At 42.9% G+C, this 12,175-nt stretch overlaps 1 protein-coding gene across 9 annotated transcripts in view; it reads right to left on the minus strand.

Moving 5' to 3' along the window:
• Positions 1-12,175, minus strand: part of LOC111856674 (low-density lipoprotein receptor-related protein 1B-like) — a 276,774-nt gene that overhangs the window by 72,738 nt on the left and 191,861 nt on the right. For all 9 annotated transcript variants that reach the window (XR_011993593.1, XM_072717420.1, XM_023836816.2 and 6 more), the window contains 2 exons: positions 3,073-3,262; positions 923-1,127 (listed from right to left, as the gene is read on the minus strand). Coding sequence is in view for 8 of the 9 variants with exons in the window: in XM_072717420.1 (XP_072573521.1) it covers positions 923-1,127; positions 3,073-3,262 (395 nt within the window). In the remaining variant the exon portion in view is untranslated. The remainder of the gene's footprint in view (positions 1-922; positions 1,128-3,072; positions 3,263-12,175) is intronic.

Below are 12,175 nucleotides of genomic sequence, written 5' to 3' on the forward strand. Positions count from 1 at the left end.
GATGAAATTGCGTCCTGTTTACACTCCTGTCCGTCATGGTATAATGCGCCATGCAGCTGACTCAATACGTATCTGCCTCCCTCCCCACCTTTTCGCCACAGCCCCCCATTACTCAGCCATTAGCTGCGGGCCCCTCACTGCTCTGCCCAGCTTCATTTTCACATTTTAATTGGTGAAGCTGACAAGCTGGTACGTGAGGGGCATCAGCAGGCTGCGGAAGAGCACCCCCCACTGGTCAGGATGGTAATTGGGATGGACTTGGCCCTAACTCAGAGTTTCTGAATCATGGAGACATTAGCCATTGCTGGTGGGGGGTTGGGGGGGGGGGGGGTTGCATTCAGGGGTTACACACGGCTTTTTGCTGTGAGTTCAACACGTCTGCGTACATTGTTGCTTAGTGTTCTCCCTCCCAGAGGCCTGAGACTTCAGAGGGGGTAATTACAGTCGTAATTAAGCATTCCAGCGAAGGAGTTGCCACCTCTGCATAAAATATTAATGGCCATACGGCAGCACCAGACCACAGCCCTCGGCTGTGGAGCCGGCATAAAGCTATCGACTCACAGAAAACCAGAACAGGAAGCAGCTAAGACATCCTCACGAGAGGGAATTTGTCAGTGCAGAAGCGCTTTACTCATTTTAGGAACAATATCCTGCCAATCAAATTACCCCTCAGCAATTAGCAGTGCTAAAAAACATGCAATTAACCCATGGATTAATTATAGTGTTACAGTTCACCGCGGCGCATGTTGTACAATGTTCTTCGTATTCTTTATTTTGATCTGGGATCAGGGTGGAAGGAGATGGTTTTCTGGCCATCTGTTTGGAGGTCATAAGTCAGCTATTTGTTTCTTTCATTCCTGCCCTTAGGTTTGGACTTGAGCCCATGCCAGTATGCAAGGGGGGTCAAAGCGGGCCCACTCACGTGCCGCTGGGATCCATCGTACTCGCAGCGCTCTATCTTTCCCAGGCTCCCGTCAGAGAAGTAGAGCTTCTCGGATCTGTGGTCAATGGTCAGCCCATTTGGCGTGACGATGTCCGAGCCCACGATAACCTGGATGCCACTCCCGGCCAGCGTGGACCGGACGATACTGGGGTGCTGCTCATTCCAGTTGGTCCAAAACATCAGGCTGAGAAGAGGAAGAGGGTCATACTGTAGCTGGTCAAATAGATTTTGGTCACATATAGGGGATCTGCGCTCCACTGAAAGAGGCTCATTCATCTTTAGAATAATGTTCATTTACACACACTCATGCAGACAGACTATGGATAAGGGGTACACAATCACCACCAATCTAAAGTGCCAGGCAAATCCTGACACCTGCTGTGTGCAGATTAAACACATTTGTATTTACATTTTACTTATTTAGCAGATGCTATTATCCAAGGTGACATACATTTTTGAGAAAGCAGGGTCAGCCAGCCTCTGAAGCAATTGGGGATTTAGGGCCTTTCTCAGGGGCCCAACTGTGAGTCTACCAATCCTGTGTTATAAACTGGAGACCATCCAATCACGGGCACAGCACCCCAAGCCACTGAGCCACACACTGCCCTCTCATTTACATACCCTGATGCTCAGGTGGAGAACCGTGCTGGAGCCTTCACTGCACCGGAAGCTTCCACACAGCGACAAGGGAAGCTGCCAGTTACCAAGGCAACAGGGTCAGAGAAGCAGTTTCGAAATCAGGAGGCTGACAGCTCCACCCCGTTTCAGCCGGGAGCATCACAGGGTGAGGGTTGGGGTGGGCTGATGATGGACTGCAGCTTATCTGGGCCTTTTCACGATCCCATTCAGCTATGTGGTTAACAAGGAGGAGCCAGCAGAATGCGGCGGGTGGTGGTGCAAGGCCTCCATTTAAAGGAGGCACTGAGAAGGCTGGGTGAAACTCAGCCAATCAGGCGATAGAGCACAGTGGCAGTGGTGCCGCTTCAGCCACCGTCACGCGCGATAACCCTCAGCTTGTCGGGAGAGGCACACTGGGGGGCTGTACTGGGAGTCCACATGGCCAATTTAACTGTCACCATAAAGGCACAAGAAGTCAGCAAGCTTATCTGTCTGGGGGACTGGACCAGTAGAGGTCAAACCCCAGGTACTTCTGGAACCATCCTTAAAAAAGCTTTATTCCCCACCACACGAGTCTTGAACATCTGTCATTTTCACGGCTATAACTGGAACTGAATTCCACAAGCATCCCGATCCCGGTGTGTTCCAGGAGGTCAGAAGGATGCAGGTTTGGGTCCCAGGGTTCCAGGTGTGAACATGGCCTCACGTATTGAGTGTGTGTGAGAGGGCAAACCATAATATAATACAAACAAGCTGCTTTAAATATAAGTCAACGAATGGTTCCACTCCAAAGAAAAAAAGCAATTTTGGCAAAACAGTGATGCTTTTACATGCTGTTAGCCACGTGGTGCAGTGATGCATTCCACAGACTGTCAGAAATCCACCTTTTTAATTAGATTCTGTCTCACTGGCTTTCAGTAGCAATGTACTGAGCTTCAATAAAAATTCTAATATAGACAGGCGGGGTCATTTCTGGCGACTGTCCATGGTGGACAGCACTGTGCCTTCCGCACACTAATCCCCTGGGGTAATTTGATTAGAAAATAAAGAATCTGGGGTGAGGCTCACAGAAAAAGATGAGAATCCCTGATGGGGCCCGAAGATGAGTCACCATCCTGCTTTAATTAACTGTAAACATTTCAGGTCCATTCGAGAATTTGCTGAGGGGCAAATGTGGGAGGAGCCTGTGAGGATATGCAATGGATGCGGTTCAGCCTGGATCCACAGGACTTGATGTAGATGCTAATATTACTGCAGTAGTAATGTCATCGTTTCATTTCCAGGTTATCGAATGGGGGAAAATGCCACTGCATGACAAGACTGATGTTTTAATAATATCCTGCGGGTCCAGGTTCTGACTAGCCCTGTTTCTCTTTCTACTGCAGTTTGCTCGTGTCTCCGAGGGGCACCTGTGCGTCAAATGAGAGGTTGCTCACGCTGCAGCTGCTAGGGGAACATGACTCTGCAAGATCTGAGGAGATGCTGCAGTGGGGGGTTGTGGTGGCACTTACTTCTGACACACATCCAGCACCAGGACATGGGGGTGATCCTCCTCAGACATGCGGACCACCACCTCCCTGGTGAAGGCACCTGGCCGGCTCTGGTCGATGGTGTGCCGGCTAATGGTGGAGGAGGTGGAGCTGGTCCAATACAGAGTGTCCCAGGGCCGGTGGTAGGCCAGGCCTTCAACCGAGCCCACATCTGTGAGAACCAGAAAACAGAGGGTGGGCAACACCACACGGAACTGGGATAATCACATGGAAACAGAATAACCACACAAAACTGGAATGATCAAACAAAATGACCGCATGGAACTGAGATAATTACATAGAACCGGAATAACCACATGGAACTGGGATAATCGCACAGAAACAGGATAATTATAAGGACCAGTGAAGAACACACAAAACCAGGATAACCCAGACAGAAACTGAAGAGCTACACGGAACTGGGATAATCATACGGAACTGGGATAGCCACAATTGTGTAGTATTTTAATAACTATGTTAAGGAAACACTGTGATGCTGTGCACTTGCAGATATTATCTATGAATATTAGCATGGTAGCATGGAATGATTTCATGGGCCAGCATGATCTATTAGCCAATAGCAGACAGACTTATGTGAGGTGTGACTGGGCATACAGAAAAGTGGAAGGGATTAAAGCTTTTTGACTACATATGGGTTACCCACATTTTGTCATCTAACCCCTACTGTGTGGGTCAATAAAACTCATTTTAAATAATTAACATTCAATAATGTATGGAACAAAATTTCATGATAGTTCATCCTCTCAGTACCAATGTCAGAATTCAGCTGACACTCACAAACTGGCAGCTTCAACTGATTCCTGGACACAAATGCCAGGCAGGATAACTGTCCCACACAGAGGCGATTCCACACCTGCACAGCATCAGGTGATTTACGAAAGGCACCCAGGTGAGATCAGATCATTGCGTTCCTGTCCGCCATCCATCACTGCTCACGGCCGCTAATGAAGATAGATTTCAGGCCTCGAAGTGCAGGAGCTGCCCCACTTCTCCACCAGTGTGCCTCCTGGCCCAGCACCAGCCAGGCTCCCAGTCAAGCACCATACTTAAGGAGTTAAGCGTTTCTTAGCCGTTATACCCTAGAGATTAAGGAAGCCTTGCCAGCTTCTCCTAGCACAGTGCATAATGCATAAACCCTAAAACTGTGAGCTAAGGAAATCTTCAGGATCATCTACTAAGCAGCTTAATTTCAGGAAAAATACTCAACTGTCCAAATGAATGAAGTAACTATAAGCTACTTAGGACACCTTGAATAAAGTATTTACTACAATGTTAAACATGATTAAATAAAGAATATTACTCTAAGGCCCATCAGATTGTGGAGGCAAAATTAAAATGAGCTCAAATGGAAAAATATGGAACCTAGTAGCAATAGCAATGGCCTTGGGACAAATTTCCAGTGTATCAGATACCTTGGGAAATAGTCTGTATTATGGCTGATACCTAAAAAGGCCAAGCTCCTGTTGTCCTAGTCTGTAGTGTTTGTCCTTCTCCTCGTTGACAGCATGGCTCAGTGAGCTGACCATGCAGTTATCTATCAACCCCTCTTGTTGTATGTTCAAATCCCAGCTCCTTTGTTTTTGTATTTTGTTCCCTAGTGTTTCACTTGTATGAGTTTCCTATAGTAGTTCTTGTGTCTTGTGATTTGTACATGCTTTGTGCCTGTGCTTGTGTTTTTGCCTGTCTGTAATTCCCCTAGGGTAGATTCTGTCTCCTTGTTTCTGTCAGTATCTTAGCTTTCCCCTCCCAGTCCCTGAGTTAATTAGTTCCACCTGTTGCCTGTTCTTGTGACTGCCCTTGTGTGTTTTCCTGATTGCTCGTTGTCCTGCACCCTCCCTGATTGGTTAATTGTCTCTCACTCCTTCTTGCCATTACCCCGTTCAATTTTTGTATTTAAATTCCTGCCTGAGTTTAGTTCCTGAGTGGTTGATTGTGATTGTGATTGTGAGATGTTACTGTAGATGTATGTCCTGCCCACCTGCCCCATTTTTGTAATTAGTCATTGTTTATCCCCCATTTACGTTTGACCCCTTGTGGTCCTTTGTTTTTGTTAGTGTTTCATGGTGTTTTATAGTTCATTTAATAAACCCTTCTGTTGTCCCGTGAAGCTGCCTTAGCCTAACACCAAATCTGACCGATGTCCCTGGCACTCCTCACTAGCTGCTTTTTTAGCTTTTGAAACATCTGGGGGGGTGGCTTTTTGAGTGAGGCCACCTCTTAGTAGGCCTCAGTGGACCTGATCCTGAAAATTGCTGATATCCAGTGGTGTGGTACTCTCTGAACTGAAATATGAGGTTTTGCATATGTTGCAGCAATATTTACATCATTCCAAATCAATGGGATCAGAAAAAAATCGAAGTAAATAACATACATTTGTCTAGTTGTTTGTCCTGTTGGATTAATCTACTGACTTTGCTACATCATAATAGTGGTAGCTGTCAGGGGCATACAGTCACTTCATCGTGACTGGGGTACCTAACGAGACCCATAAACATGCTCTCAAACACAAGTGCAGGAGAAATGCAGAACTTCTATTAAACAGACAGAGAACAAAGAATTGAAATTGGAAAATCAGGTTGAATATCCCACTCTGCTCTACTCACAAGCAGTCTGTAAAATTTACCTGATCCCATTAATATTTTTCTTAATGTTATCAGGTTGTGTTGTGACAATGTCACAAAACTAAGTGGTGCAAATCGGGCACCATTGAAAAATGCTGTAAAATGTAATGTTGTGCATGCACAGATGCACGGAGTACAATACACTATACCATGGGACCACTACTGCCACGTAAAGTTGTGTCGGAGGAGATACAATAGGAAAGTGCGACACTCCATGCATCCCTTTAAAGAGTTAGCTTGCTAGAGTGTAATTGCTCTTTTTGAACACTTTTTTACAGTTGTAGTTACTGACTCTATAACTTTTGAGTGTACTTCATTTGGCAAAAAGAGACAAAACACACAATAAAGAAATTCACAAATGAATTTGATTTATAGCATTAAATTTTGCTCATACGTTCTACAGATATCACAATAATATTATTGTGAATTCTTTTGGCTATGATAATCGTGCAATGAAAATCTGATATCATAACAGCTCTAATTGTTTTTCAGCTGCCTTAATTCAAGCCTTGATCTAAATATTAAAAATTTGTTTCATCACAATTAGAAAAAAATCTTTCAAATTTTGTCCGTCAAGGGCCATGATTAGGGATCTCTGCTGCAGCTCTGTGGATACTGGATTCAGTTAATGAATTGTAATTTTACTGTGTTGTTGAAGACTGTTTTAAACCAAAAGGTTTCAACAAATAATATCATTTTGTATGTTTACTGTAAGACTGCTATTCTGCATGTTTACTGTGTATACGTCATAATCTTGGGCCTATAAATGATCAGCAAAAATACAGTACATCATTCTTCTCTGAGTAGGGATTACATGCTGTTTTGTCTTTGGGGAGTGTTGGGTACAGTATATTATCAAGTGAAACAACATTGATCCTACTGTCCTGTTACACTGCAGTTGCTTTTTGATCATAACAAATAATAGTACAAAATGATCATCTTAAAGCAGAAGACGCATCTCTAGCATCATACAAAAATTATAAACAGGCAAGTAAGTAGTCTCAAAGAGGATTCCTTTTTCTGTCTTGGTCTCTCATTTGGACTCGGTGTTGCCTAAGTCTTGACTACAAAGGTAGTCTTGACTACAGCTCTATGTGAAACTCAAGGTACCTCTGAGCTTGGGCTCACGTGTCTCACCGCAAACGCAAGCATCAGAACCCTGACAGCTTGGCATGCTGGGATTACAGTATACTCCAGCAGTGAGGCCATTATTTACCATGGGGCTTAATTAGCCAGACATGTTTGATTGACGCACTTACATTTCTTCCATTAAATGGGTGGCCGTTTTTCCCATTTCGCTTTTCTGGGAGAGACTGTCATTTGCAGTGGGTGCCACTGGGTTTCCTTGTGGGGGGTCACTGGGTGATTGACAAATCCCTACATTCACAGATGATTAACTCATTTTTAACTAACAACAGGTTCCGTATGTTTACACGCATCGACCATTTCCATGCAGTGAATTTGTTTCCCCTGGAACATGGAATGACTCGCATGACACTCTCGATCGGGTCTCAAGCTAAATGTTTCTTTTTACTGTTGCCATGCAGAATCAGATGCAGAACAAGGAATCTTGATGATGGTGATTAACACATAGTTGGGGGGGGAAAAACAGATGGTAAGAATCTGATGCATTTAGACACTGATCTGTATGACAGACAGCATTACAGTGTCAAAGGTTAAAGATTATCTTATTACATGCAGTAAAAGTGCTGCTTTCATATATTAACAACCTTCACTGGTAGAAATAATATGATTGAATGTGGTTAACTGCTCTTCTGTCCAGTGCCTCCCACAGGCAGGTTTTGGTATGTCATTTCACAGATTTTACTGTGGCCAGCATACTGGTGAAGATGATCAGGCACTCTATCAGTTAAGTGTATTATTATGACTACTGACAGGCTAAACAAAAGCAAAAATGTTTTCTGTAACTGTAAAAAGAAAAACTGGAAAAAAAGATCTAGTTTCATGTGGAAGTACAAAGGTAGCTGATGGCCTTCTCTAGGTCTCCACAACAAAAGTAACATGAAAGTGAAAGAGATTATGAGAAATTCCACTCCTAGCACACAACAACAGCATGGAGGAATAAACTACCTGAACTCTCATTGGATGGGGGGGTGGGGGATGGGGGGCTTATCTTTTTAGTCCTGGGGGCTTTACTTGCTTATCCACCATGTCTCATCCTTATCAAAGCGGAAGAGGCTTCTGGTACTGAGCTCATCATTCGCCACAGATGTGCTGTCGGTATCATGGGAGGGGATTATGCATGGAAATATCCAATTACAACCTGAGCATGAAGTCATGTGACATGCTACATTCAATCAAACATGATCTAACGGTATATATGGGGTCATGCACACTTATATTTGGGAATCTGTTTGGTAATTCATCCAAGCAGCTAATGTTACTTATTAACCAACCTGTACATTATTAAAGCTTGTCTCATTAATAATGTTATCATTAAAAAGTTTGTTTAAATGTTTAAAGGATGGATCTCATTAATCTGAAATTTTATTTCAAATATTAATTAAATTACATTTTTAGGTCTATATTTCCCGGTAGTTGGTTCTGTGCAACTAAATTCCTGAATAACTTTGTTGTTGTTGTTGTTTTTAGTAGTTTTCTTAGAAATATTACTTTGTCTAATGATGAAAAAACTTCTTATGTGTGAGTAGACAGAAGGATCATTTCATGATTGACAACATCCACCCAGTCCAGCTGAACATTAGCTTACACCCCATAAAAAAAAATGTGACCCGGTGTCATCGCTCAGTGTGAGCCTCCTCAGCATCCATAGCTGAACATCTTGCTGAGTGTCACTAATTACGAGGTTAAACGTAACTCCTGGAATGGTCACTGGAATGATAAGTGGGTTCTGTTGGTTTAAATCATGCTCATTTTGGAGAGAGTGGCCAAACGAACAGTCTCTCAGTTTCCTCTTCTTGGGGTTGAGGTGAAAGAATTCAGCAAAGTCAAATGTTCAGCTTCACCATGACCATATGAAGAGCTCTTTTCCAAAATGCGATAAAGGCCAAATTTGAAAAAAATGAGTTTGTCATACTATTTTACGGTGCACTGAACCTATTCGCTGCTCCATCAACATTTCATGCCAAATTGCTATATTTCCTTGTTTAAGATGTACAGTACTGCAAGATGCCATTTCTATCCAAACCGCAATAAGCGCCGTACCTATTTTTTGTCAAAACGTGATATGTACTCTTGACCAATCAGAATTCGAGCGGCTTAATCGAACTTGGCGGTGCTCTGTGGGATGTCAACACAAGGCTGCTGCGACTGGTTTCTTTCAAGTCGAGAAGATGTCACCGGATTATTTGTTTTATCTGGTGGATGATATTGAAACTATTTATTTTATTTTACCATTTATGTTACTATTTATTTGATTTATTTAATGCATTTGCACTTATTTTGTTTTATATTCATTTATTGTATGAGTCCCTGATGTCATATGTTGCATGTTCACACATAACACACATAAACAATCAACTTTTAGGAAATAAATGGATGGATTTTGTTTTGGATTTTGTTTTGAAAAGAAAAAAAAAAACTTAGAATTTATAATCAACAATACTGTTGTTTGATTTAAAAATCATTGTTCAACATGTTCAGACTGAGCCAAAAAACCATTTTAAAAGTACAAATTAAATATTAACAAAATGTGTGGGTCTAGGTAAAAAAATGTCAATTTCCTGAAAACTATCATAATGGATTTATGCCGTTTTGGAAAAGAGCTCTTCATATTCAGTCTGTACTGAACTGTGTCCAGATACCACATAAGCAGGCATTTATGTGCAACATTATGGCCACGCTTTGTCTGCATCATTCAATATTCATTTATTACTGAAACAAGCCAGCCAATCCTCTGTGTGTTCCCTGCCTGCACATCTGTATAATACATTGCTCCAGGCAATCTGCTAATTGCAATGACGTGAGGATAAACAGCACAAAAAATGAGAGAGAATGAGGAAATGGATTACTTTTCTGTTCGCCTAACCCTCTCTGGGTCGAAGATGGCGGAAAGTGGCAATTTAATCCATCATATGTCAGCCAACACAAGAGATACGATACCTTAAACACGTTTTTTTTGACAGTTAGATTGGTCCCATTTACTTGGAAAAGAATAGTGGAAGCCATTACAAAGCTCTTACTAGATGTTGCGTGTGTAAAACCCTGCGATACATCAAGGTACTGCCACTTTACGTTGGTTACAAATGGCCCTTTCACAAATGGCCTCTAACACTTAAAGCCTGAAACACCAGTGAGCAATCTGCACCCCCCCCTTTCATTTTATGGCAGTGCACCGCCTTAGAGATGCTAACATCAAAGTCGAGCACGATGGATAATTGCCCCCCAATTATACTCTACTGCCAGAACACAATCGGGCATGCAGGATACTTAAAGGGAGGCTGTGGTCTGAATTTCTTTAATCAACAATGAAAGTGGGAGACAAACAAACCCCATCTCCCCCCAACTTCAAGAATTAAAAATTTTTAAATCACACCCTGGCTGCTCCTCATGAAGGAGACATCTGAATATAATCTCTGTTACAGCGCCACCTTCCTGTGCTATGGGACAAAACGACAAAGCGTGGCAAGGCTGCCATTGAACACAAGTTCATTACATGACTCAACATCTCTGCTTATCCTTATGGCAAGAAGGATAATCAATCAGATTACACAATAAAAAGATAAGTTTGCAAAACTCTCTAACCTGGTCTAAATCACATCAATAGACAGAGAAATTCAGAAGTCGGCATTCTCTGAAAATTCCATCAGCTGATTATGTCCGAGGGTCCTCTGTAGAAATACTTCTGTCTGAAAGGGCCACTCTTAACATTGGTTATTAAAAAGACATAGGCCATAAGTTACTTAGATGTAAGCTGGCAGCGTGGATGGATGCAGTGGCCCGGAGCTCTCTGAGGAGAAGGTTTTCTTTACTTTCTTTTAATTCTCTGTACTTTAGGCCACTTTATTCAGTCAGAACTGGCAAACATGACATACAATCGGCAAGAGCTGAGGGATATAGGAATAAAAAGTTTTATTTCACCACTACGTCCAAAAATTCCGGATGAATTGCTCCACACGTCAGTGCCTGGCTGGATTTCCACCCCAGTGAGGAGGTGGTACAAGCAGAGGAGAGAGCGCAAGCAAAAGCAGGGCAAACGGGCCGGCATTCATACCAGACTAAAAGCCTCCCTGAAAAAGCCACCACTAACGAGCCTGTTGGTCCCAAACACCCAGTCGCTAGTCAACAAGATCGACGAGTTGAGACACAGGACCACTGCCAGAAAGATGAACAGCTGCGTCTCACACTTTGTGGAACCTTGGCTGAATGCTAACATCCCCGACATGGCTATTGAGCTAGCAGACTGGACTGTGTACCGCTTGGACCGGACCAGTAAGGACAAAGGTGGTGGAGTGTGTACATATGCAAACAATGCATGGTGCACCTCCACAGACATTATCATACAGTTCTGTTCTCCAGGTCTAGAATTCACAACACTGAAGTGCATACCTTTCCATCTACTTAGATTTCCAAAAGGCTTTTGATGTTGTTCCCCACAAGAGGCTCTCACTTAAACTCAAAGCGACAGGTATTTTAGGAACTGTAGCGACCTGGATTGATAACTGGTTAACGGATAGGAAGCAGCGAGTAGTTATAAGAGGCTCAATGTCACAGTGGGCCTGCGTTCATAGTGGGGTACCGCAGGGTTCAATTTTAGGACCACTTTTGTTCCTAATTTACATAAATGATATAGACACCAATATATACAGTAAACTGGTGAAATTTGCAGATGACACCAAGGTGGGTGGTGTAGCAGATACTGAACTAGCGGCTCAGCAGCTACAGCGGGATCTTAATTTAATTAGTGACTGGGCTGACACCTGGCAGATGAAATTTAACATAGACAAGGTACTCCATGTAGGGAGCAGAAATATAAAGTAGTATTTAAGTATTTTATGGGACCTACTGAAATAAAGGTAGCTGATTATGAGAAAGACCTTGGTGTGTATGTTGATGCTTCCATGTCTCATTCTCGCCAGTGCGGGGAAGCAATAAAAAAGGCCAATAGGATGTTGGGGTATATCTCCAGGTGTGTGGAGTTTAAGTCAAGGGAGGTAATGCTAAGATTATACAATTCCTTGGTGAGACCTCACCTAGAAAATTGTGTACAGGTTTGGTCACCATATCTTAAAAAGGACATAGCGGCCTTAGAAAAGGTGCAGCGTAGGGCCACAAGAATGATTCCTGGTCTTAGAGGAATGTCATACGAGGAAAGGTTATTTGAGCTAAATCTGTTCAGCCTCAAGCAAAGGAGACTGAGGGGGGACATGATCCAGGTCTATAAGATTCTAACAGGTTTGGATGCTGTACAACTGAATAGTTACTTCAGCATTAGTTCAAATACAAGAACTCGTGGCCATAGG

This window comes from Paramormyrops kingsleyae, chromosome 1, assembly GCF_048594095.1.
Source record: "Paramormyrops kingsleyae isolate MSU_618 chromosome 1, PKINGS_0.4, whole genome shotgun sequence".
Classification (NCBI taxonomy): domain Eukaryota; kingdom Metazoa; phylum Chordata; class Actinopteri; order Osteoglossiformes; family Mormyridae; genus Paramormyrops; species Paramormyrops kingsleyae.